The sequence below is a fragment of the Triturus cristatus genome, chromosome 8, assembly GCF_964204655.1.
Source record: "Triturus cristatus chromosome 8, aTriCri1.1, whole genome shotgun sequence".
NCBI classification, from domain to species: domain Eukaryota; kingdom Metazoa; phylum Chordata; class Amphibia; order Caudata; family Salamandridae; genus Triturus; species Triturus cristatus.
In genome coordinates this window covers 1,526,051,112-1,526,079,060 of record NC_140591.1, presented here as the reverse complement: position 1 = coordinate 1,526,079,060, position 27,949 = coordinate 1,526,051,112, and the positions used below count along the sequence as shown (strand labels likewise).

The 27,949-nt window shown below is 43.0% G+C and overlaps 1 protein-coding gene across 2 annotated transcripts in view; it reads left to right on the top strand.

The window, feature by feature from the left end:
* The window catches only part of LOC146806060 (chymotrypsinogen A-like), a 66,998-nt gene that overhangs the window by 23,665 nt on the left and 15,384 nt on the right, over nt 1-27,949 (top strand). Inside the window, exons 3-5 of one of the 2 annotated variants that reach the window (XM_085623366.1) lie at nt 13,774-13,820; nt 19,050-19,128; nt 21,249-21,429. In XM_085623366.1, coding sequence (XP_085479492.1) covers nt 13,774-13,820; nt 19,050-19,128; nt 21,249-21,429 — 307 coding nt within the window. Of the gene's footprint in view, nt 1-13,773; nt 13,854-19,049; nt 19,129-21,248; nt 21,430-27,949 lie in introns of both variants that reach the window. The other variant, XM_085623365.1, reaches the window with a different exon arrangement.

The following is a 27,949-nucleotide window of genomic DNA, read 5'->3' as shown; positions in this document are numbered from 1 at the left end:
CAAGAAAAGCCAAATTATGCAGCACTTTTGGTGATAGTATTCATTATTTTGTCATTTATATGCTTTTTAAGACTGTGTGAGCATTAGTTGTACCTCATTAATAACAGTTTAACACACAAGGTTCAACACACAAATAAAGCAATAAGTTAAAGAAAGGTGAACAGTCAACCTTTGTAAGGTGCCTGTCACTGTGCTGAAACATGTGTTGCCACATTTTTACAAACTTTTGAACCATTTGAGCTAGAAACACATTTTTCTGTTAAAATATGAAGCCATTTTGCTGCAGATGATGGATTATGTAGGCAAAAACAGCAAATCTAACGTTATGAAAAAATTACCGAGGATGCGAAATCGCATAATTAAGTGGCCCTGAATATATGCCTACTCCTCTAGAGTAGGAGGAGGGGACTTTTAGTCCTGCCCATTTTCCCAGGATATTTTTGTCCTCCGATGTGAGGGAGGGTCCATGTGGGTTTCCTGGAGCATTGATATATCCGTGAGTAGGATAAGGCCGCCACCTGTTGTGTAGGGTCTTCAGTTCCAGGTGAGAAAATTGCAATGCTTAGAATCCACAATTGTGCAAGTCATCCTGCTAGGTAAAGGGGGGTGAAGTTTCTTTCAAACCTCCGATAATGAAGGCAGTGAGCAGGTTCCTGCTTTGGTCTCGTTTTGCTGTTCTCTACAGGATTTGACCAAGAGCACTGCTTGTTGTGGACCCTTAAAAAGCCTTGTTTATCTTTGTGAGCTGTCTGAAGTCCCACCAGGCAAAGCAAGGGTATCCCAAGCGGTTTAATGGTGGTAAAGGCCCTGCAGGAATCTTGTACTACAAGCATAAAATCCAGGTAGGATGAGATATCTTCTTAATGCTTCTCTTACTTTGGCAACTGTCCCTTCTTCATTCAAATCTGCTATCGTTCTTCCCATTCTTAAAAAACCTAGTCTTGACCCCTCTTTGTTATCTAATTTCAGGCCCATTTCTCTGCTCCCCTATCTTGGGAAGATCCTTGAAAGCTACGTCACTACTTGCTTATCCACCTATCTCGAGGAGAATCGTCTTTTGGCCTCCCACCAGGCGGGTTTCCGCCCTGGCCACTCTACAGAGGGTGTGGTGCTGGTGGTCATGGATGAACTTAAGGGGAAAGCTGATATCAGCCTCCCCCAGGCTCTGGTTCTCCTCGATCTGTCCGCTGCATTTGACACGGTCGATCATGCCATTCTTCTCGACCGTGTCAGCGCAGCGGGCATTCAGGGCACTGCCCTCTCTTGGATCGCGTCCTTCCTTTTAGGCAGGACGCAAGCGGTTCATCTTTCCGGATTTTCCGCTCCCCCTCGTTCGGTCACCTGTGGGGTGCCGCAGGGCTCTTCTCTTTCCCCTCTTCTTTTTAATCTCTATATACGCCCTCTTGTCTCGTTTCTTCTCGAGCTGGGGGTTTCCGTGTATAACTACGCTGATGACCTCCAGCTTGTTTTCGATCTTTCATCCCCTCTTCTTTCCCTTCCTAAATTTTGCTCTACTCTAGTTTTTATTTCGCAGTGGATGAGCTCCAATCATTTGAAGCTCAATCCGGATAAAACGGAGCTTGTCCTCACCGGTGGCCCTTCCAACCCTTGGTCCCCTATTCATTGGCCTCTTTCTTTTGGTCCTCCCCCGGTACCTGTCTCTTCTGTCCGGACTTTGGGCATTAAGATCAGTCAAGACCTGTCTATGCACTCACAAATTAGTTCTGTTGTTTCTTCATGTTTCCTTTCCCTTCGTATCATTCGCAAGATCTCTCGGTTTTTCTCGGTTGATGCTCTCAAAACTATAGTCATCGCTTTAATCATCTGGTGCCTTGACTATGGGAATGGCCTGTATGTTGGCATCCCGGCCTATGAAACCCGCCGTCTTCAGGCCATCCAAAATCAGGCGGCCCGACTTATTCTTCGTTTACCCAATGTTCTCACATCACTCCTGCCCTTAGGTCTCTTCACTGGCTCCCAGTACATTTCAGATCTTTTTTTAAACTCGCTTGCCTGGCCTTTCTGGCTCACCATCGTTCCGCTCCACAGTTCCTTAACTCTCTTATCACTTCTCATGCCCCTGCTCGCACTCTTCGTTCCTCATCACTGTCTTTGCTTCACATTCCCCGCTTTCGTAAATCTCGTACCGGAGGTACCCGCTTCTCGGTTCTGGCCCCTCGGCTTTGGAATAGCCTCCCTCTTGCTATCCGCTCCATCCCCATCTACCGTCACTTCCGCAAGGCCCTCAAAACTTTTCTTTTTTCTCAGGCTTTTCCTGGCTAGTCCTTTTGGGTCTTCTCTGTGAGTATGTATGAGCCCCCAGCGCCAGGAAGCCGCATTGGCCGCAGTGCGCTTTACTAAATTCTTCTTTTCATTTCATTTTCATTTCAGATAGTTTTGCCTCTTTATTGGAGGTCTTTCAAATCTCGCACCATCTTCAGAATTCGATCTCTAATCTGAAAGTTTTTTGTGCTGCCAGCAAACTCAGGGGCATATCAACAACAACCGGCGATAATTATCTCTAAGCGCACTTAGCGCTAGGATAATTATCTCCGGCTAGCGTGAATTTTTATCGCTGAGATAGCGTGCTATTAGCAACGCTTATCTCAATAGCGATAAAAATACTCACGCTAACAGGCTAAAGTGAGATTATCGCTGGAAACCCAGCGATAATCTCACGTTACCTTGTTGATAGGGACAGGCAAACTTAGCCATGATATCCTTCTTCCATAGGATATCATGGCTAAGTCTGAAAAATACCAGACGTAAAAAAGCAGCGTTAACCGCGGTTAGCGCTGCTTTTTTTGTCTCTAACAGTGTTAGCGACATTCTTGATAATAGGAGAAATGTCGCTTAGCGACATTTCTCCTATTATTTTACTCTGGAATGCCCCCTTTGCATCTCATTAGAGATGCAAGGGGAAGCGTAGAGTAAAAGGGTGCTAACATGCAATTTTGCATGTTAGCACCCTGTTGTTGATAGGGCGCTAGTTTTAACTCTCTTTTTTTGGCTTTTAAAGCCAAAGGAGCAGAGATAAAGCCCTTGTTGATATGCCCCTAAGTGCACACAATACTACAGGTTCGAAAAGCGGTAAGCCCTGAAAAGCATGTCCGTCAAATGGTGGCATTTTCTCTGTATCTGTTGATTTCGCTATGCAGGAGTTGTTATGCCGGGATCTGGTTTTCAGGTCTCCATTTTTGGCCTTAATTAGAGATAGTATTTTGTATATTTTTATGTTTTTCACTATTGTTTGAGCACTGGCTTCGATAGATTCTGTCAGACAGTTGCAATGTTTTCCTAGCCTGAAAGCCATAGCGCCTATACAGACTTTCTATCTTGTTGAAGGTGAGGCTTGACTGCACTCCTGAGGAGGGTCTTCATATCCACATAGCCTTCCGATTACAGCGGGCCCCTCCAAATCCCAGATGGTCCAGGTTCTTGTGCAGGATATCTATGAAGTGTTCCTCATGACTGAACCTGGACAATGCCGTCCTCATCGCCTCACATCTCTGGGAGTCACGTAGGCCCATGCTACAGCATTGCTAGGCCACGCCTAATTCGCCGCCACCACAGCGCTGCGCTCCGGTTCCATGAGAAGTTTGTCCGATACTGCCGCCTCTTTGAGAGATTTACTTGCTAGATGGCAGACAATATATATATATACACACACCCTCAGCATGACAATCTAGAAAATAACTTTTTTGGTTGGAGGTCAGCCAGTCCTAGAATTGTCTATACAATGGAGGGGGGTGTTGGTGCCCAGATGGAATGGGTGGCGAGCAGGGGTTGGAACCCAGAAATGAAAATCCAAGCCCCCTTTAAACACAAGGCTAAATTAGCTGAAGTCCTAAAGGCGGGGGAGGGGGGGGCAGTTGCCACCTTTTATTTTTATTTATAAGATTTTTATGTAGCAAGTACTAGGCCTAATGGTATTGAAGCCTTTTAGTCAACACAGCAATACCGTTCAATGGGTTGGTCAAAAGAAGAGCACACAGCAATATAAAACTGGTGAAAGCTTGAAAGCCTGCCAACAAGGAAGGAATCAAGCCGATCCCAAACTTGTGAGCATGTTGCAGTACAATTTGTGATGACATAAGCATGTGTTGAAGGACGTGCGTGATAGGTCCACTTCAGAGGGAATCGACAAAATAGGACTGTATACAAGCAAACACCACAACATAAATCAGTTGTCCACTCCATGCTGTGACTGACAAGCAAGAAGACAGAAGGAGGACTGAAGCAATTGATAAAATGCCACAAAATTACAAAAGCATACTCAAATCAGCACACGGGTCAGATTTGAAGAGCAGGAAGAACCTCTGCTTAGAGCCAGTCAAAAGGTGGCCAAAACGAAACCAGTAACAGGAGAACTGCCCACAGTTACTTGCAAATATTGTGCAATTAAGGGATTCTTGGAGAAGTGATTTTTTACCCTATATCTCTGCAATACCAAAGCCTAAAATGAGAACAGCTATTCTAAAATGTATAAATGATTTTATATCCCCTTTATTCTTGCCTTGAGGTGGCTAAGGCATGTAAATGGAATTTGGAGGGAGGTACGTAAATGTGGAATAAGCGTGAAATGTTCCAATGCACTTATTTTACTAGAATGTTTTTTTTCACGAAAGGAAATGAAGAAGTTTATAAAGCTGGTTTTAAATGAAAATAGTGTAAATACGCTATTGGAAGCAAGTACGGGGCATATTTACAAGCTGGCGATAAAAAATTATCGCCGCTTTTGCGTCCGTTTTTGGCTAATTAGCAAGGCCACGCTAACGCGTGAAACCTTGCTTTAGTGTCGGGATTCCTAACGCCCATCTTTGCATCTCTAATGAGATGCAAAGTGGGCGTTCCTGACCTAACATGACAGGAGAAATGTCGCTAAGCGACATTTCTCCGATCATCAAGCCCCACGCTATGAAGCATAGCGGCAGGAAAAGTAGCGATAATCCCTGTTATCGCTACTTTCCTTACGCCTGCTTCAGGACTGACTTAGCCATGATATCCTATGGAAGGTGGATATCATGGCTAAGTTTGTGAGTCCCTATCAGCAAGCTAACGCCACACTACGTGAGATTATCTCTGGGTTTCCAGCGATAATCTCACGTTAGGCAGTTAGCATGAGGATTCTTATAGCTGAGGAGATAAGCGTTGCTAATAGCACGCTATCTCAGCGATAAAAATCCACGTTACCCGGCAATAATTATCCTCACGCTAAGAGCGCTGAGCGATAATTATCGCCGGTTGTTGCTGATATGCCCCTAAATTCTTATTCACAATGAACTTCTTAGATATTATTTGGGCTCTCAGGCTATTTTAGAATTTCAAAATCGAACAGCTTATTTTAGGGCGGTGGGTGTAATGGAATAAGTTGATGACTCAATGTTATTTATTGACTATGGTCTTAATAAACTTATATTTGACATAGTAGTAGCTAGTGAACCTCAATACAAAAGACCTAAAGACCAATCAAAAACCACTAGAGGCCATTTCACCTCAGATTTCCAGTACAAGTGAGAAAACTCTTGATCATTAAATTAGAGAGTCTTGCCTGAGGGCCGCATGTTTGTATCAAGTATTAGTGTCCAAATGGCATTTATGCGTTGTTTTCTTCTCATCAGGGGAAGTGCTCTGGACTGACTCACCTCAGATTATTCAACATCCATTGCTTTAGATTTTTTTTCAACAACCCCAAAAGAGAAAGGTGCTCATTGCAATGGCAGAAAAAGAGCCACCGCTGGGCCGGCGGTGGCGATTGTTCCGCCATCATCATGAGATTCACCCCCGCCACATTATGATGCCTGTGGGTGTCACTGCGGACGGAAAGCCCGTCCGCCACTTTTCTGCCGGTATCAATCGTCACGATTGCCTGGTGGATCGGTCAGCATGCTCACAATGGCAAAATTATGATGCCGGCGGAAGCCAGCCTTTCCGTGGCGGTTGAACCCCCATTGAAAGGCTGGCGAAGAATGTCTTCAGGGGACCTTTGGGGGCCCCCCTTGTGTTGGGGAGAGGTGTGGTTGTACTGGGGGTACCCATGGTACCCCTACATTTCCCTGCACCAAGTGGCAGGCACAGTGTAGTGCCTGCCACGTAGTGCAGTGAAATGCACAACATGCTCTTTCTAACATCGCATCGGTGCTGCTGTCAGCAGCCACCGCCGCAATGTTAAAGGTGTGGAATCCGACTGCAGTGGTGGCGGTACCATCATAATTGTATGTGTGGGACCTCCGCACGCATGGCGGTCGGACCCAGTCACCGTTACTCGTAATGAGTCCCATAGTCTTTGCCGAGAATGTTCTGCAAATCTTTCAGTCTTTAGGCTTGTGATCGGGGTTCAGGCAGTAAATGCATCTCATGTGTGCCAGGCTTCTTATTGAAGAGGTTTCTATTTTTAGAAAAATATTACGTTTCTCACCTAATCCGAAGGTAGTGGTGAATATCTGAACAGATATAACACATACATATTATGCACCTACACAGATGATGTGAGGTGGAGGGTAAGGCACTCTCTCTTCATTGGTTGGAATTTGGGTTCTTTGTATTGAGGTTAACTGGCTACTAATTTAACACTGTATTAAGGTCAGTTATTGCAATAATCAATTGTCAGACTGTGCATAAGCCAATGAGATCTGTCTATCACCAAGGAAATTCAAAAGGAATGCCTGTCTAATCGAGAGATGGAGCAGCATATATTTTGGAAATCTATGGACATGGGTATTGAATATAACATTTAATACTTCTGTCTAGAAGTGCAGAGCTTAGTCAATGTAAACTAAATACCCTCACACCAGACAACGTGCATCAGACCTGCGTTCCTCCTGATTATGAAATCTAGATGGTTTGTAGTACTAGTGCTATATTACTTTAATCCAGGTATGCCTTCCTGAAGCTCTTCTAGCTGTATAACATGCTCAGGTAAGGAACTCATTCCAGCCGTCATCTGTAACATCCCTACCCCAGGTCGGATTCTGTAGTGAAGAAGCAGGCACTGAATCAGGTTTGACAAGTTTAATCGTAGTAGGCTACACGGCAGACAAGAGACAAGGGCAGTTCACCGTCCAGCTCTAACCACCCACTAAACCTTTTTGAACAAGGCAAAACCCAACAAAAAGGCAACTAGGCAACAGTGGAATATTCATTAGAAGATGACACAAGCAATAGAACATTGGGCTACAGCATAAGGCTAGATCATTGAATAATAACATGCAGAGAATACAACATATCCTTCTTTCTCAATAAATAAAAAAAATAATAATAACAGTAAGACAATAACAAGCAAAGAAATTAGCAGTGATACAGAATTTCAAAAATTCAAAGACAGTACCTGCTGGGAACAATTTTAGGTCTTGGGCTTCTCCTAACAGAAACCTTGGCAGGCACAAGACATCACGACCTAGCGAAGAACCAGACTCCTCAAGTGGGGTGTTCCTGACGGTAACAATCTTTCCCACATTCCACCATTTTCCTCCCTCAACTTGAACAGCATTCCTTCCCACCTTAATGACAGTAATGGGCGCACCAAACTTACTTTGCCCCTTTTTAGCATGTGTGGGAGACTTTATACGTACTAAATCTCCCATGACCACAGGGACAGTCCTTACAGCTCTCTTCTTGTCATACCAAGACTTTTGCTTTGACTGAGAAACAGAAACATTCTCTTTGGTGAGATTCATAAGACATTCTACATTAGATATGGTCTTAACCCATTTATTCATCCAGGCAGGCTTAGAGCTAGTGTTGGCTCTCCTTCCCCTTAGCAGCTCAAACGGAGATATTTTGTAGTAGAATGAGGAGTTGTTCTGTAGAACCAGATCATGTTGTCCAGGGATTTCACACAACATCATAGTTTCCAGATTTGGTGTATTTGATACAGTCACCCACCACTCAATTCATGCGCTCGACAAGGCCATTGGACTGGGGGTGATAAAGAGAACTTTTTATATGTTTGATGTTACAAGACTGCAAAAATGACTGGAAACTGGCACTGATAAATTGTGTTCCATTGTCTGTAACCATGGCTTCAGGAACCCCTTCTCTCAAGAAAACTTCTTTAAGAAATAGTATGAAATTTGCAGAGGAGGGGTCCATGACTAGTTTGATCTCAGGCCACTTGGACCCATAATCAATGAGTATAAAAATGAAACGACAACCACCAGGCAAAACTTCAAAAGAACCCATGATGTCCAGACCAACCTTGACCCATGGTCCGGATGGACAATCGATGGGGAGGAGGGGTGGAGTCGCAACTTTGAACCCTTTGTCAGCTGACCAGCACACAGCACATGTTTCTACTACATCATTGATTTCAGCATCCATTGAGGGCCACCAAAAGGTCTCACAGATGTGTCGCTTAGTGAGAGTAGAGCACAAGTGTCCATCATGAGCTTTGGAAATGATGCTCTTTATGAGGCTCAGCGGGGGAATAAGCTTGTCTGAGCGTAATAAGACTCCACCCTCCAGAGATATCTATGACTCAACCTTCCAATCCAGTTGGAGAAGTGGAGAAGAATGTGTTCTCTGGGCCACCCACACTTGACATAATCGCACACTTGCTGCAAAATTTCATCCTTGCTTAGAGCACTCAATCAGTTTTCTTCTGAGCCAATATCATGTTCCTGTAGATCGAGGGAAGCTACAAAACAATCATCCGAGTCTGCCTCACAAAAATATTGAAAACCATGTTCCACTTCCCCTTTTTTCAGTGGAAACCGGAAAAGAAAATCAGCCCTGATATTTTTGCCACCAGAGATATGTATGATATCAAATTGGTACTGCATAAGGCGAGACACCATCCAGACAATCCTGGGGGAACAACACTTTCTAGTACCAGAACCAAGGATACTGACCAAAGGCTTGTGGTGAGTCCTCAAAAGGAAATTTCTGCCCCATGCATATGGGCGAAACTTTTCAATGGCCCAAAGACAAAACAGGAGTTCCATCTTGATGACGTAATACTGGAGCTCCCCATCTCTTAGGACTCTAGAAGCAAATGCGATGGTGTATTCGTCATTGCAAGGATTCTGGGTCAATATGGTCCCTAACTCAACTTGGCTAGCATCAACAGTTATGCATGACGGTAGATCAGGATCGTAAGGTTTAAGTGCTTCACTGTTGCCGAGACCTTCTTTCGCACACTGGAGAGCAGATGCACACTCATCAGACTACGTAAACTCAACACCTTTCCTAAGATGGCAGCTAATGGGGCGTACAATGGAAGCATAATTGGAAAGGAATTTGGAATAATATTCCAAATGACCAAGTAGTGACTTGACTCCAGTCTTGTTAACTGGCGTAGCAGCATGAGTAATGGCATCCAACAGGCCTTTCCTGGGTTTAATTCCTTCACCAGAAATAAGATGTCGGAGATACTCAATCTCCTCACTGAGAAATTTTCACTGCTCTGATTTGACCTCAACACCATGCTCATGAAAGATCTCCATAACTCTACTAAATAAGGAGTTATGTGACAGCACGTCTTTGTAATGGATCAAAACATCGTCCTGAAACACTAAAACTCCCTCAATGCCACCCAGTAGATTTTGCATGATGGGTTTGAACACAGAAGCAGCTGAAGCTAGCCCGAAGGGCATACGTTTGTACTGAAACATACCCAGGAATGAGACAAAAGCTGTGAGGGGGTGTGAATCGGGATGCAATTCTATTTGATGATAGGCACTGGCAAGATCTAACTTGGAGAAGTACTTTGAGCCTCTAACACACGCAAAAAGGTCACAAATCTTGAGTAGAGGGTGGGAGTAGACCCAAATCTCTTTATTTAAAGACCTTAAGTCAACGCAAACATGTAACTTCCCACATCTCTTGCGTGCAACGACCAAAGGCGAAAGCCAAATGGAAGACTCTATAGGCTCGATGATGCCTTGAGCGCACAAAGACTTAAGCTCCTTTTCAAGATCATGCCTGATGTTAAAAGATATACCTCTTAACTTGTGCTTTACGGGAAGGGCTCCATCTTTCACAATGATCCTGTGTTTGAAACCCCAAATCATTTCCAGTCTATCACTAAGACAGAAGGAAACCTTTCTTTCCACACACACTGATGATACTCCTCCGAAACTACAAGAACTTGTTCTTTTGAACCTGGCTTAAGAATCATCCCAAATAACCCTTGGTGGTAACAAACTACAATGTTTAACCCCTTGAGAGTGACATAAACTTTACCTCTAATCGTCCTCCCTTTGAATACCAAAACATCCTCAATGTAACCTAAAAGTTCAATTCTCCATCCTTCATGTGAAACAGGGGAGCAGTCAGGAGGCTTGAGCGTTCTGCCTCCCTACGTTTCTTTGAACAGTTTGTGCGTTATCATTGTGATCCTGGCACCAGAATCGACGACAAAAAAAATGTAGAGACTTACCACCAGCACAAATCTCGACTATGGGATCAACACAGTTAGATGGATCACCTTCAACTGGCTCAGAATCACACACATCCGTGACAACTGAGACTACCTAGGAGCTACAACCTTTTTCTGATTTTTCCTCTTTAAGCATACCTTAGCAAAATGACCTACTTTTTTGCAGTAATTGCATACCACATTGACACCTGTACATTTCCCACCCTTCTGATGTGGAGGGTTCCCACAACGATAACACATTTGTTTTGTGTTGGAACGGTCTGTCAAATTTATACCAACTGTACTCCTTGGTGAAGAATACCGAAAATCAATCTGTTTACCCTTTACATTTCCTATTGCAACATTTACAGATTCAAGAGATTTGTCTTCTAGTTCTTTCAGAGAAATCTGGGAGGTCTCAATACTTTTCGCAATTTTGATTGTCTCATCAAGAGTGGGGTTACTTAAAGACAACAACTGTTGACGAATATTTTTGTCTTTGCATTGGCAAACGAATTGATCTCTGATCAATTGATCTGTAAATGTCTCAAACTGACAGAGAGAGGCCAGTCTGCATAACACAGAGATGTAGGAGTCAACATCTTCTCCATCACTTTGATGTCTTTTGAAGAATTTGTGACGCAAGACCATTAAACTAGGTTGTTTATCGAATCTGGTTTTGAGTTTTGTTATCGTATCTTCATAATCATCTACGTCATCACCTGGAAGGTGAGGTATTTCAGGTAGATGTTTAAATATGGACCTTCCCTCGAATCCTAAGGAATGAAGAAGAAGACATTTTTTGCGTTCACTGCTGAATCTGGAAGCTCCTATTGCTTCAAGATAAGTTTTGAAAGCATCAAACCAAATCTCCCATCGAACAGGGGGTTCTCCTGGACATTCTAGAAATGAAGGAGGAGGAGTAACAGACTGCACAGTAGGCCTGGGCTAAAATTCCGTTCCGCTCGCGGAAATTGCGATAATTTGACATTTTCGCGTTCCGCGGAGAGCGCGAAAATGTCAAAATTTCCACAATCCGCATCTTACCGGAAACATTTTTCTTGCTCACTCTGTAAAAAAATAGATTCTCACGTGCGCACGATCACTTTACCTTAATCCCCGCGTTCGCCGACAAGTTTTCCCGATCCGGTCGCATTCTCCACGAGATGTTGGATTGTTGGTAGCCATTTGTGCTGTCTCGTGACAGTTCGCACCCGCATTAATGTCATTTGTCGCGCGATCACGTCATTCGTCGCGCGATCACGTCTTTCTTCTCGCGATCATGCACCGCGAGAGTATGAGATGGTTGAGATCACGCGCCCGTGAGCAATCGCATGGGTAAGTTGGCGAGCCGCAATTACGCAGAAAATACCGTGAACGGGCGGGAAAAAAACTTCTGCGTCTTCGCGATATTTCCGCGTGTTTGCGGAGATTTTTAACATTTTCGGGATAGTTTGCGAAAGTGAATTTCGCCAATTCCGCCCACCCCTACTGCATAGTACTGTGAAGTACTAAAAGATAAATAGAGAAGAGTTTTGCAGAGAGAAAGTGAAGCAAGAAATGAGACAGAAAGGGTATTACTGAGTAGAGGGAATAAAAAGTGGAAATCAGCACGAGGAATAACTAGATGAACAAAAAAAAAAAAAAAAAAAAACACCAAACTCAATGCACCATAGGCTTGTGAATTACCATGTAACAAGTCACATTTGGAAGAAAAAAAATATTTAAACCAGAAGTGTGCGGATCACTGTGTTTAGACCCGCTGTGACGTACAACAGGAAGTATAAGCAGGCAAGAGGTGTGCGGATCACCGAGTAGATATCTGTAAGCGAAACTAGAATAGCAAAACAAAAATGGCAGAAATGGTGTGCGGATCATCGCAAAGAGATCTGCAAGAGTAAACAACTGTAGTGGTGTGCGGATCAGCACGCTGTAAACTGTATACAAAACACCACAAGGTGGTGTGCCAATCAGCGTGGCCGACTTCGAGTGCAACGCTGCAATGTTAAATGAAGATAGAATGTTGCCAGGCAACAAAAATTCTAGTTGCTGGGTGCCGATGAATATACATACCGGAGAATCTCAGTGACATCACAAAGGTGATGACAGGCAGAGTCAGGCACGACGTGCAGCCAGAGATTTGTGCGTGAAATTTGACGAGTAAGGCCAGGCAGAGTCAGGCACAGGTTTGGGTCTAGTGCGGAGCATGCGCAAAACGAATGTCAGGCAAAATCAGGCAGGACGTTAGGCCCAAACTAAACACAGTTCATTCGCATAGAAGGAAACGAGAAACCAGACAGCTTGAACATGCACTATGTGATAACAAGCGGCAGTAAGTAGAAACTGCCCTTTTGAAAAAAGGCACGCACAGTATTGAGGAAAGAGATTCTCTCAAAATGGATCACTATGCTTGGCGTCGCTTTACGAGAAATAGAGGCTGGGCTGACGGGAGATCCGGGTGAAGGTAAGGAAAGTACGATTAAGCTGCCTTATCGCCGTCGAAGATATGTACTTCATATTTTCAAACGTAGAGATGATGGATGACAAGATGCACACGCAGGGTTCAGCGTTTTACCTTGTAGCCAGCTCGTCGCCACAATTCTGTAGTGAAGAAGCAGGCACTGAATCAGGTTTGACGAGTTTAATCGTAATAGGTTACACAGCAGACAAGAGAACAAGGCAAAGCCCAACAACAAGGCAACTAGGCAACAGTGGAATATTCATTAGAAGATGACAAAAGCAATAGAACATTGGGCTACAGCATAAGGCTAGATCATTGAATAATAACATGCAGCGAATACAACAGATTCCCATCGTTTTCATCCGAGAGATCCCACTTTCTTAAGTGGCCTGATAAACATTATATTTATATATAAAGGTATACAGAAAATATAAAGGTATATAGAAAGGTCAGTACCACCAGATCTGACACTGGGTCTTGCAACCATTCATTAAACCTGCTGTCTCCACATGCCTTTTAATGAAAATAAGTGGTACGCAGCAAATCACATGACATCACACATGCATGGATGCATCACCTTGGATCATGAATGTCAAAACTCACAGTAAGGTCAGTCCTATGTGGTCATTTTGTACAAAAAATATTTGGTATGTACATAAGTTTGTTTTAGGTGTAAACCAAACTATTTATGCAACAGATAACTGACCTTGAGTGAACGTAGAGTATAGGTTTGACAGGAGGTCCTGTTGAACTTGGGAACCCACGCCAAGAGATGGTGTAGTGCCAAACGAGGTCAGAAAATCATGGATGCTCGCTCGGGAATGACCCCAAGTGCTGGATCTTTCTATCAGCATGCATGCTGGTATAAGCAAGGTTTCTCTTCAAGGGACCACATTAATATTTATTCTGATCATTATTCTGGATGACCCACTTGCATGTTGTGTTTATTTTGCAGGAAAAGGACGGATGGCATGTCTGCGGTGGATCCCTCATCAGTGCGCGGTGGGTCGCCACCTCTGTCACATGTTCAATTACGTAAGTGGGCAACATTTTTCATATCAAACATCAGCAGCTATAACAGGCTTATCTAAGATCTTTTCAATTGTGGTAGGGCTATAGTCATTACTCAGGTATAGAATGGCTTTAAAAATGGTTCTGCATTCAAAAGTTTAGATTTTTGAAGCTCAGACTTGCTACAGAAGGTAGGTGCTTAGGGTTATTGTGATTTTGCCAGAAAGGAGCAAAAGCATTTGTATCAAAGTAATCCCTAAAGCCTGAATCATTTCATTTTTTAACTGTTAAACAATTTTATTCATTTAATATAATTTGCATATAATGAAAACAAAAGTGTTTGATGTGTAATAAATGGAAGTGTGAAATTTAATAAGTGTTTATTGTCTACTTTATTGTGACCTATCTCAATGAAAACAGTGGCTTAACACCGAGTCTAATAAATGAGTCTATCAAATAACTCACAAAGCATCATTACAAAGAGCAATCATAGTAAAGCCCCATTATTTTAGGCTGTACTTGGAATTACCTTATTACATTTTATGAGCATAATTCCCAAATGGGAAGATAAATGTCTCCAGAATCCTGATTTAAAATCATAACTTATGGTTAAGTCAGATTTTAAATTACAATTCTGAAAATGCCACTTTTAGAAAATCAACATGTTCTTGCATTAGCCATTTGGTGCCTGCAGCCTGTCTCTGATCACATGTCTGGGTGCAGTTATCAGGTGGCTTTGTGTATTTCACCTAGGGAGCTTAGGTTTGACTTGATGGGCCATCCTGGCAGGATGGGAAGGGGGAGATGGGTGCGGCCTCACTTACACCTGAATAGGCTGTGTTCTGTTCACACACAAAGGGCTGCCTATTCCCCTGCAGGGAGTATGGAGCAAGGGCAGGAAGGTAAGACATATGTGTACTTCAAAGGCGTGTCTTTGAAGTCTTCCCCGCTTGAAAGGCACCACTGGGTATAAGCACTGGACCTCATACACCACCACTTCAGTACACGTCTGGACCTGTGAAAACTCTGCCAGGAAGAAGGACTGATGTGCTGCTGAAAGGACAGCCACACTGCTGAACTGTTACTCTGCTGGACTCATACATTGCTATGTTGATCGGATGCCTGCTGTCCTCCTTGCCTGGGTGAGAAGGACTGAACCTGCATCTCTTGACCCCAAAACCCAGAGAGACTTCAAGGGCTAGTTGGCTGGCCTCCTGATTCGAGCCTCAGAGACTTAAGAGGCTTCCAACAAACCTATATCTGCACTGGGACTCTGCTATCTGTGAGTCTATGCTACCATGTGGTGCCACCCCAGTCCTGGACCACTTGGAAGTAGTCCTAAGGTGCTTACCACCAGAACTGGTACATCTTTTGTGGCGCTTCCTCAAACTGAACTGATGCTTCTTCTCGGCTAAGCGGCACTTCCTCTGGCAGAACTGATGCATTGCTGCTGCTGCGTGGATTGGGTCTGCTGCAGAAGGTCCGCATCACCCTTGCATCTTCAGAACCGATGCATTGCCGACAGTGCAGCACCTCTCTGACCCAGGTTGTTGCATCCCTCATCGAAAGCAGTCGTACCTCACACCGCCAGCCTCGCCACATCTCAGAACCAACGCATCACTTCGACTGTGGAACGCTTCCTCACCTAGGATCCACGCAATGGTCTGTGACCAGGATTTAAGGTACTTTGTTTAGCAGGCCTAAATGGGTCCATGTGGTGGGTCCGTGCTTCATCGTGGTTGGCCTGAACTTGTGACTTTGCCCCCGTCTGGCGCAACCATATATCCCTTGTTGGTGCGTTGTGCTTTTTGGTGCTATTTTACATTAACATTTTGAAATTCAATATCTCCGGCTTCCCTGATTGGATTTTTGCTGTTTTGGTCTTGTTTTATTTATTAAAATCTACTGTACTTTTCGAAATCTAGCATAGGATCTTTTCCTGTGCTGTTGTCACTGTTTTTACTGTTTGAAGTGTTGCACAAATACTTTACACATTGCCTTGAAGTGATGCCTGACTGCTTTGTGCCAAGTTACCAGAGGGTGAGCACAAGTTCATTTGGGGTTTGCTTGTGCCTTACCCTGACTAGGATTGTGGTTGTTGCTTGCCTAGGATTCACTCCCACAGTCAAGCAGAAACCCCATTTCTAACAGTGAGCAAAGGAACAATGGGTAGGGATGCTACCCTGAGCAATCACCAGTGGTTAGACAAGTTGCAAGCATTCCTCCCATCACCTTTTGTGTCTCTCAGAGGACTGCCCTGCTACCTGTGGCCTGCTATGTACTTCAGGGGACTGCCTTTCTGTATCAAGAGGACTGACTTGCTGCCTGAAACCTGCCTTTCACCTTCAGAGAACTGCCCTGATGCATAAAACATATTTTTTTGCTTGCACCCAGGACTACCAGAGTGACTCCAAGGGCTGATTGACTGGCCTCCTGAGAAGAGCCTCAGGGACATAAAAAGATCCACCTATCTTGAACCTGAACCTAGAACCAGCCTGAGTGAGCCTTGATCCTACAAGTTGTGACCCTCCAGTCCTGGTGCCAAAGGTGCCCAGCTATCCCAAAACTTGGGCCTTAGAACACTGTCAGCCAAAAAGTGCTCTGAGAACTGAGAGGAGACTAGAGCCTACCTGCATGCTGATGTGCCCAAAGTGCATCACCAAATGGCCTGACTTTGCAGCAGCTCCCGCTATGTTCTTTTCCACAACAGCAAATACTGTTAAGAGGCTCCCCTTCAGAAGAGTGTCTGACTTCATAAAGCCCTCGTTGGCTGCAGCCTGCAGCTTTGGCCCACTGGGGATTGTCGACTTCCAAAGAAGAGACCAAGTCCAAATGTAGAAATTGTTACAACGTGTTTCCTTTTTCAGTTATTTGGAAATGTTAATTTCTCTCTTTATTACACTTGGTAAGGTCCTCCGTGCCACCCCTTGTTCTGATCTTGGTTGGCCCCGGGGTTCCAGGGAGGCTACCTTAGAATGTTGACAGGAGAGTGAGATTTCTGGTGGAGAGAGGAGTTGAAGGAATAAAGCCTGTTCTTACCTTTGAAGACTTCGTCTTTGCAGCAGCTCCCGCTACGTTCTTTTCCACAACAGCAAATAATGTTAAGAGGCTCCCCTTCAGAATGTCTGACTTCATAAAGCCCTCGTTGGCTGCAGCCTGCAGCTTTGGCCCACTGGGGATTGTCGACTTCCAAAGAAGAGACCAAGTCCAAATGTAGAAATCTTCCCAAGGATATCGTACAGTGGCTCCATAACGACAACTCCTCCTTCACAAACACCACCAGCTTCCTTACCCCACTGACCTTTACCTTCTAAGAAATGTTTTTAAAACATTTTTTCTAAGTCCAAATGTAAGTAGAGTCCTGGCCCAATCCCCTTTGTGTATCCAAACAAAGTTTCATTGTGTTCAGCCATAACTTTCAACTTTGCCTTGGTCTCGCATGACTAGAAATCTGCGGTTGGCACTTTGATCTTTTAGGCACTAGATTTCTTTTAAAACATAAAAAATTCATAACTCTGGTTCTACTGATTGGATTTTTATTGTTTTGGTGTTAAATAATTTACTACATTTTACTATATTTTTCTAAATTGATGTGGGATTTTTCTTGTTTTGTGTTTTCACTTTATTACTGCTTGAGTGCTGCAGACATACTTTACACATTGCCTCCAAGTTAGACAGAGGGTTAAGCAATGTTAATTTATTGACTCTTGTGGTACACTCTGGCAAGGAGTGTGATTGCTGCTTGACCTCACACCCTTCCTCAACCAACAACCCGATTTCTCACAGTGCTCATACAATATTGTTTGGAAATCGGGTTTCAGCAAATATATATCGCTGCACATTACCCAATAAAGTGGCTTTCGTTGTTTTGATCCTATTAACACTTCGGCTTACATCACACTTCAGTATTACAAAAATGTGGTTCATTTGGGCTTTTTAACTGCTGCAATGCTCATGAATAGGTATTTAAATGTTGTGGTGTGTTAAAGAAACTGACATTCTATAGCCTTTCCTTTCTCACTCCCTATACCCCAGCAAGTTTGTCATGTAGTTCATGTTACAAAATCTTCTAGCTTTTAAGTCAAATAAAGAATATTCAGCAATTATTCAAACGATGAACGCCTAATCATTGACCTCTGTCTTTTAACACATAGCAAATGTGACAAGATAAAAATAAAATCTTAAGGCATCTTTATTGATTATTCACATTCTGAACTCCAGCGTGTTTTACTTTAGGGTGACTGCAGAGGCCCCCGCATCTCTACTTTCAGCACCTGTGCTCCCTCTATTGAAGCCCCCACTATGCCTGTCATTATTACCCTTGTAGAGCTGGAGAATATGACGTCTGAGGCCCTGGGTCTTCACATATAGGTCTCCAATGGCCCTTGCCCCTGGCCCTTCCTCTGGGGGATAAATGACAAATCTGCTCTCAAATACTACAGAGCCAATCAGAACAGCCTAACCATTGATACTTGATTTGATTGGCTGAGAGCAGAAACTCGTATTTTTTAAAAGAGCTCAAGCTCTCGGACCTTTTTGTGGTCCAATAAAGTCTCGTGGAGAGGTTGCATAAACACAAGGATTTTATACATGTTAAGCAGAAAATGTATTTTTTGTAGTCTGATTTTTATGTTTTTAGGGTGGTGTGCACCACAAAGAGGTGACTTGTGATTTCATGAATTTGGGTGAAAATGCTTGTCTAGCCCCATTGCTATATACAGCTTGGTCATCATCATGAAAAACATGTGCGCTAACTGGCCAAGTCTAGGTAGATGTCTAACTATGTAATTCTTTTGGGTGTGATCACAGCTGCAGGTGTGTGGCCTTCGGAACTGACATGCAAAAGTCCGTAGGGTAATTTTTATCTCCGTCCTAGCATGCAGCTGAGAGCTTTTTTCGAAGGGTATGCGAAGTGACAAAGGGGTTTCCTCCTCACTTTTGTAAAATTCTTGTTTAAAGCTTTATAATCTTCATGAATTTTGAAAAACCAAAGGGAGAAAAATTGCATAAAAACGTGGTTGAATTCGGTGAGCTCCACAAGTTTTGCCTATTAAGTAAAGTGCCAACCTTGCCAATTTGTCCAACACCCAGATGTTTAAGCGTTAAGAAGGTAACCAGATCAATATCGCCCATCACGCGCTCTGTTATGAGGTCTGAAAGATCTACAGGGGTCTCCCTGAAATCACAATGTAACTAACAGTGAGACTTTTTCCTTGCCAGAACTTCCCACCTTGTGATTCTTGGAGAACACGACAGAGGAAATAACACAGAGGTCATTAAGACAGTGGGCATTGCCGAGGTGAGAACAATTAGCATGATTTCCACTGAGCATGTGCTGCGCTCTGGTGTTCATTGTGTCTGAGTCTGTGTCGGGTTTCAGTAGGGTCTGTTTCACCATGATTTTAATGGACTGTCAGACGCCTGAAGCAGTCGCAGGGCTTCAAATAGTGGTGGTGGTTTGCTGGCATGCCCTGCACATGTGCACCACTTCACATGGGGGCATTTAAATGCTCCTAACCTCCAGAAGCTCTAAACCTGGAGGCTAGAGCTCCCTCTTACTCTGCATCCATCTACAATCACAAGTATCAGGATTGTGTGTTTTTTCTGACCCGCAACACTGAAAGCTAGAAGTTGCTGTGTTTCCTTTACAACACTTCCTTGGCTCTTGTTACCAGCATCCTGTTTTTGCCTTCCATCCCTACTCACCATACACACCCCTCTGTTGAATAAAGTGGTTCTGTATCTAGCTCCAGCCTGTTGGTATCCTCGTCTGGCCTAGTAGTATGCGGGCACTGCTGGTTCACCCTTCTGCAACCTGTTCCAATGCAGAATGTATTTGTCAGCTAAACCCTTGTCCAGTGCTCAGTTTGCCTTTCCCTTTCCTCTGCCGTGAACTCGGGTTGGTGAACTCTCTTGTTTGTAGGCACACTGCACTAGCTAGGAGCTTTCCCCACAGAGCTGTTTTTGCTTTAGGTAAACTGCCGCCCATTGTAGCAAATGTTGCCTGTGTTTGGCCCACTGTCTTCTTTTGGGCAGTGGGCCTCCATGTCCTAAAACCAGATGGTTTAGTCCATGCCTGAAATTCCTCAGCTGTTTCCTCAACACAAACGTTTTCCTCACCATCTGTTTTCTCAACTTCTGGTCTCCAGCTGTGAAAAGTGGTGTCCTTGATGACTGTGCACAGGGTCTCCTAGAGGGGTCACTCATGCTGCTGTTACCTGCAGTACAGCCAGTTATCCTCAGATGGGCCTGGGAGGCTCTCATCTCTCCCTCAGCATCCCTTCCTCAGCCCCATTTATGGGCCTCTGCTTAAAGTATAAGAGTTGCCATCTCTGATTGCTGTTTGCATCAGCTTCTCAGTAGATGATATTTCTCACTTGGTGTATGCATAATATTCACATCAGAAATTAACGTGTCCCCCAAACCTTGTTCCAGGATTTCACTGCAACAGTGGCGGCTGGTGAACTTTCACATCGGAGAGGCACACATGTATTCATTCTGTATGGGAGAGGGCTGCCCCCAGAAAAATACATAGGAGGTGGCAGAATAAAAAAAAACATGCAAAAGAGCAGTTTATGGTGTCAGGAAAGGGATGAGAATAGTACAAGTATAAAGAAAAGAGCAGCGGGCCACAGTAAAAAGAGGGAATGGGAATTCAAATGAAAGTAGAAAGTGAAAGAACTGGAGGAGAGGCATGAGAGATGTAGAGAAAGGTAGAAAGAGAAGAGACGACACAAAATAAAGAAACCTAATTTCAACTTAGTGAAGAGAAACAATAGCCAGAGAATAGACAGCAAAGAATGAAAGTAAAGAAAGGAGAGGCACCGAAATTAAGACAAAAAATGATAGAGATAAGAGAGAGTAGAGATATGTAAGAGAGGACAGAAAGTGACACATTGGGAAAAAGAAGGATGTGCGGGTGACGGAAGAAAATATATCCTCAAGGAGCTATGGAAGGGAGCGTAGAGAATGACACAGCCATAGGAGAGCACCCCAGGCACACACACCCTCGCTCCACTTCATAGAATATCACCAAATCCAAGAGTGCCATGGCCATCTTATCATGGTGAAGAACAAAAAGACCCAGGAGCTTCCCATTGAAGGTGAAGCACTGCTAAGCTAGTCCTGGACCCTGGGATGCTGGTCTGACTGAGAAATAAGAGTGAGCCGGGCTTAGCCTTCCAGCTAACCTAAATAAGCTGAGTGGAATCGAATATATTAGAGTGAGACCACGAATTATCTGTTAGACCAGCAGTACTGACCATCAAAAGGCTTAATATAATTTATAACAGTTGTGTTACAGCTGCAGTACTGGCCCTCAAACTGTTTCATATAATGGAAAATAGTGACAATGGTGTTAGACCTGCAATCCTGATCATCAAAGGGCTTTATGTGTTTTCTCTCCTTCTTTCCTTACAGGTGTTTGTTCACCACGACTGGAACCCACAAACAAAAGAGTTTGACATAGCTCTTCTCAAACTTGCAACCCCCGTTGGTTTCACTAAAACCGTTTCACCAGTCTGCATCCCAGAAGAAGAGGAAGAGTACACAGGTTTCGAACTGTGTGTCACTACAGGATGGGGCCTGGTCCGAAACAATGGTAAGGAGATGTACATATTTCTAAGAAGCCTAATGAGGACACTTCTTAGAACTTAATAAAAAGTCCCCTCACTCCCACCAAAAAGCTCTCTGAAATGCTCTGTGGTCTGCAGACCACAATACCTTTTTATCCATGGCTATACAAGACCATCTGGGGATGGGAAGGAGACAGAAATTACGTAAGATCTGCAAGTTATTGCATGATCTATGAAAAGTATAGGCTAGATTACGAATTTAGCAGTGAGCAGGCATGTCGGTGGCAGTCTCCCAACCACCCTATTACAATTTGGGTGGTCGGGTGGCAACAGCCACACCACAGCCATCAGGTAACCGCCGTTCCCTGGCAGAGTTGCGGCGGTCAGGAGGCTGCAGTATGCTTGGCGGGACCACCGTGATCCCGCCACGGTCCCACTAAGCATCTTACAAGTTTCCTCTCAGCCGGCAGTGTCATGAAGGTTCCTCCTCCATAAACACCATGGTGGAGAGGAAACACAGGGGGCCCTGAAGAATCCCCTGTGCCTCTTCCACTTGGGGATGCACACAGGGGCACCGCATGTGCCCCCTTTGTTCATGTGCCCCAGTTCCTGCACGGCCTGAACTTTTAAATCCAGACTGGGCAGGAACTGTTTTTGGTGTTCCCATTGCAGTCCCCATTTTTAGAGGCACCGCAGTGGGAACGTCAAAAACCAGCCTGCCAGACAGGAGGAAATCCTAATCTGGCAGGTGGTCTGACCATGTCTTTGGTAGTGTGGTGGCAGAGCGGATCCGGCACTGCACCACCAAAGTCGTAATCGGGCCCAATGTAGGACAGGTTGCAGACTCCTAAATATAGAAAAGATGTATAATTTAATACACAAATTCAGTGAAAAAACTTATCTTAAAAGACCTCATGTTCAATCTACTATGGTGTTTTCCTCATTTATGCCTTCCAAGAAATCACAAATGTATCGCTGGCATATATGATCTTACTGGTATTGTATCGTAATATTGTTTACAAATTTACGATTGACACAAATTTTGTGTCAAACAAATCATGAAGTCAATAATATTGTGGGGCAGAATATTGCAGGTAAATATTAAAGGTAAAAATATAACTTCTTAAGTATTTTATATCTCTTTGAAAAAAATGGTTGTATATAATATATTTTGTGATTATTTTGTTGGGATTTATTATTAGCTGTGGTATAATTTGTTGTTATTTTAATGCTAAGTATGTCTAATCACATTTTGACCAGTTATTTATTTTAGTTTTGTCAATAAGTTTTTTGTTATTGTTTTAATTTATTTATTTATAGTTGAGATGGGTTCACAGGAGAACTGGGTGGGAAGTTTATTTATTATTTTATTTAACTGTTTGTATATAGTTTATTTATTTTATAACTTTTACTGTGTTATTGTGATAATTTATATTATAAACATTTTTATTTTTAAATTATTTATGAGATTTTTAAACAAGTGGCAATTAATCATTTGAATTCATTGTCTAATTGGCTTTGTACATTATTTCATTGGTTTTAACCATTTTTATGTTAACTAATAGCATTATCATTTTAGAATTTTTTTCTAAATAATTACATTTATCGTTTTATTGTGTTTAATTCATGTTTATTTTCACTTTTTCCAATAATACTTTTATTTGTTTTTGTGTATATTGGATTTCTTGAGTGAAAGAGTGGGAAGTATTTGAAATCTTTTATTTTTAATGTTATTAGTTTGCAAATATGTTTATTTTTTTTGCAATTAAAATGTTCATTTAGTAATTTTAGTTTTTTACATTTTATGTAAATTATATCATGTTAAAATAATAGATATGTTTTCATATATTTGCTGGAATATAGACTTTGCTCAATTATTTCATATATATATAGTTTAATTTAGGAGCGGGTATAATAAATGTAAACCTTTGACAGTCCAGCACTTTTCCTACTGTTGCTTATTCTCAAGAGGGAATAGTAAATCGGACCCCTCACACGTCCATCACTTTCCCTACTGTTGTTTATGTTGGAGTTGAAATAGCAAATCTGACCCCTCCGAGTCCCACACCATCCCTGTTGTTGCTCAAGTTGGAGTGGGAAAAGTAAATTTGACCCCTCTAAAGTCCAACACGTTAACTACTGTTACTCAGGTTGGAGTGTAAATAGTAAATCTGACCCCTCAAAATTCAAACAACTTCCCTACTGTTGCTAAGGTTGGAATGGGAAAAGTAAATTTGACCTTTCCAAAGTCCATCACTTTTCCAAATGTTACTCAGGTTGAAGTGGGAATAGTAAATCTGACCCCTCCATATTCTACCACTTTCCCTACCGTTGCTTAGGTCGGAGTGGATACAAAATTTTAACCCTGCAAAGTCCAACACTTTGCCTGCTGCTGCTTAACTTACATTTGAGTGGGAATATTAAACCTGACCCCTCCAAAGTCCATCATTTTCCCTACTATTGCTCAGGTTGCATTAGGAGTAGTGAATTTTACTCCTCCACATTTAATTGTTTAACTTGTTTTTTTAAAGAAAAACAAATCAAGTATTTTGTGATTTAACTTTAGAAGTTATTTTAATCTAAATAATTTTTATTACATTTTTGGAGTATTCATTTCCTTATTCAAATATCTTTTTAATTTTAAGAATTGTATTGTAATTTTAAAGGAATTGTAATACCTTTTTCTGGTGATTATTATTAAATATTATTAGCATGTTTATCCTATTGTTTAGGTTTATTTAATAATTGTATTTATTTAAAATTATATTTAATATTTTTATATTTTTATAAACAATATATTTTGTATGATGTTTTTAAGTTATAATAATTTAAAAAATTTCTGTAATCTAATATTTATATAATTGTTTAAAGTTAATGTTTTTAATTGTTTAAGTTTATGTACTGCCAAATGTTTTAAATTCTAAATACGTACCATTTTTTTGAATATATTTTAGTCTAGTATATTTTTGTAGTCAATATCTCTAACTTTATTTATAAAGCAGATAAAGTTGATTTTTTGTCCTTGATATTTTTTGGTTCAATATTTTTTATCACAAGAGTTTTATTGGCGATATTGTATCATACAACCAGTTTTATTACTTTGAGCCTGATTACGAGGTTGGGCGGACGACACAGTATCGGTCTGGAACCACGCGACCTTAGGGCGGTCGCAAACATCCATTATTGAATGGAAGCTTGTGCGGCGGGCGGAAAAGGCCCCATTGCGGAGGGCCGGGGGCAAGGGGGGCCCTGCTAGAGGCCCCTAAAGACACTTTCTGATAGCCTTTTTAAGTCTGAAAGTTTGACATGAAATGTCTGTCAGAAAGTGCCATCATAATCCCGACAGTGGCGCCAAGCCTGAACCCGCTGTCTTAAGGTGACTATGCTGGCATGCGATGCTCACCACGTCGGAATCCCCCGTTGTTTTAATTCCGACCTTCGTCATGCTAATACGGCGGTCGGAATGAAAATTACGATATCAGGTGGGAAGCCTCCAATGGCTGATCGGAGGCTGCCCAACATCGCAATCGGGCCCTTTGTGTTTATCTGCTACGAGTGTGGATAAATCTTCAGTAGTAATCCCACTCAAGGGGTCGGAAGTGCGAGTTACAAGGCATGGATAACCAAACAAGTTTGTGAAAGTTCACAAACATTTAGGTCTGTTGGCATTACCAAACTGAAAACCGACCATTTCCCACTTTGCAAATGGTCCAAAAGTTACCCCAGTCAAGGGCTTGAGTAATTCACTTCCTAAATTGGAAGGAGAATGGATCACCTAATTTTTGCTGGTATGCAGGAGATGGGCTGTCTCCAAGGCGTATAATGTTTTCCTTGTGGAAAAAATATGTATGTTTGCTAAGGGGTTTTAATTGCCCATGTCCTCAAATCAATAGCTAAATAGATAGCTTTCAGCATGGACTAACAGGTGCCCATGGGAGCGGTTGCATGCCGTTCTCAGTTGTACACCTGAAAGCCTTCATCTGGCACAGCTTTCCACATAGTCCTGGCAAGATTTGTGAGTTCCCAGTAGTAGTAAATTTGCACCCATACAAAGGTATATTTCTGCGGGTGCAGATGTACTAGTTGTTATGTGAATTGGGCCCATTATATGAGAGATAGAAAGTAGTCATTACAAAATTGGTTATTGGCACCACACACACCAATAACCAGCCACAGGCATACTTTTAGAGACAGAGTAATTTAGCAATAGGTATTCAAATAAATGCATTTCAAGCCAGTCATTGCACCTCTAGACACATCCTTTGACCTATGGGCTTGCAATTTTTCCAATTTGTAGGCACTGTTTGATAAAACTGCCATAAAAATGTTCGTAAAATATTTGTTATATCCACATTGAGTGCCTGATTATGACTACCGTGGTCCATAGCCCTGCCGTGGTTGCAATGGCGGTCCGACCCCCACCACACTGCAGCACTGTGCACTGCATTACAAGTGTGACGGTCGGACTGCCAAAGGACTCCTGCAACCGCCGGGGATCCAGGATCCCGCAGCACTCTTGCATCGGTCAGAGGCAGTAATATGCTGACAGTGCTGCAGTGACAACGCATAGAATATTATGAGTTGCCTTAATGCCACCCTTTTAATGGCATGAAAAAGGTGGTAGTGAGGCAACAAAGGGGGACCCCTTGTGCCTCTGTGCCTGGGGGTGCATACAGTGGGGCACATGTTGTGCCCCCCTGTGAATATGCACCCTCAATTCTTGCACAGGAAGCAATGCATGACATAGCATATTTATACCAGGTCTGGTAGCTTAGTAGACTAATGCATCCACTGCAGGGACCAGTGTTCGACATCATGGTCACAGGTTCAAATCCTGATGGGTCTACCCATACTTTCTTCCTTTCTGAGGTCGATAAAACGAGTACCATTAAGTTGGGTAACAACAAACACCTGTTATTCAGCACCAAGATGCCCCTTTGGAGGTGAACGCGTGCTTTACATATACACAAGTTATGTTAGGTTATTACTTCCCTGCAGGAGCTTGCTGCAGTGGTCACACGGCGCTGCCTGTCTAAGGCTCACCGTGCGCCCACCAAGAATTTGAATCATAATCTGGCAGGTGGTATGAGAATGGCTTTGGCTGTCCTCCTGCAGAGCACTGGCGTGGCGCTCTGCAAAAGGACTGAAAAAGTCATAATCAGGCCGTCAGTCTTATTGGAGACATTTGTGAAGATCTACCAAAGGGCCAAAACTTATGGAAGAATCTCACAAGTGTTGAACTCATGTTAATTGTATTCCCATATGGATAAACCAGTTGCATCCACAGCACAAATCACTGCGTGGATGTTTTAGAAACCTGCATGAATTTAGGGAGCCAGCTCCTGTCCACAATTCTTTTTGGTTCGTGGAAACTCCATTTTGAGGGTTTTTTCTGAAAAAGTGAAAAAAATAGGTCTGGCATTCATGCGAGTTTGATATGTTGGCATTGTAAATGACAATGCCTTTTATCTATGTCATGGGGTCTAAAACATGAATAAAAGGCATTTTCATTTACAATACTAATAGCTTAAACTCTCGCAAATTCGAGACTTATTGCATTGCAATAAAGGGCCTTCTCGACCACTTGTTAGATTGTAAATAACAGAGGAAGAGACCGGCCTGCCACGTCTTCAAAGTAGTGATACATAGTGCAGTGAAGAAGATGTGTAAGTGTTGTAAGTTACACAGACACAAAGTGTGAACTGAGAGTTACATATGATCCAAGCTATACACACTAACAAAGCACTCCAACACCTTTCGCTCTGTGATTACACTGTCACGGCTCAGGAGGAAGAGCTGGAGGGGGGCTATTTCCCGCCTTCTCTGTGATTTGAGTGGGCAGTGTGACTTTGTGTAATGTCATTGCTATTTTTGGCCTAATAAAAAACACTCCATCTGTAGTAGGACCCTGGCAGGGTGGGCTGTGCTTTATGGCAGGCATGGAGGGAGGAAGGGAGGGTCTCGGCTTCAGTTCCGGCCTCGTACAGTGCCCCTGCTTTTACAAGTGAGTGAGAGGCACTGAGGTGGTGGTATTGGTGGTGTTGGTAGTGGTATTGGTGGTGGTGGTATTGGTGGGGCTGGTATTGGTGGTGGTGGTGGTATTGGTGGTGGTGACATTGGTGGTATTGGTGGTGGTGGTGGTGGTGGTATTGGTGGTGGTGGTGGTATTGGTGGTGGTGGCATTGGTGGTATTGGTGATGGTGGTATTGGTGTTGGTGGTATTTGTTGTGGTGGTATTGGTGGTGGTGGTATTGGTGGTAGAGGTAGCAGTATTGGCGGTGGCAGAATTGTTATTGGTGGTGGCGGTATTGATATTGGTGGCAGTATTGGTGGTGGTACTAGTATTGGTGGTGGTGGTATTGGTAATGGTGGTGGTGGTATTGATGGTTGTGGTGGTACTGGTGGTGGGGTATTGGTGGTGGTGGTGGTATTGGTGGTGGTTGTATTGCTGGTGGTGGTGGTGGTATTGGTGGTGGTGTTATTGATGGCAGTGGTATTGGTGGTGGTGGTGATATTGGTGCTGGTGGTGATATTGGTGGTATTGGT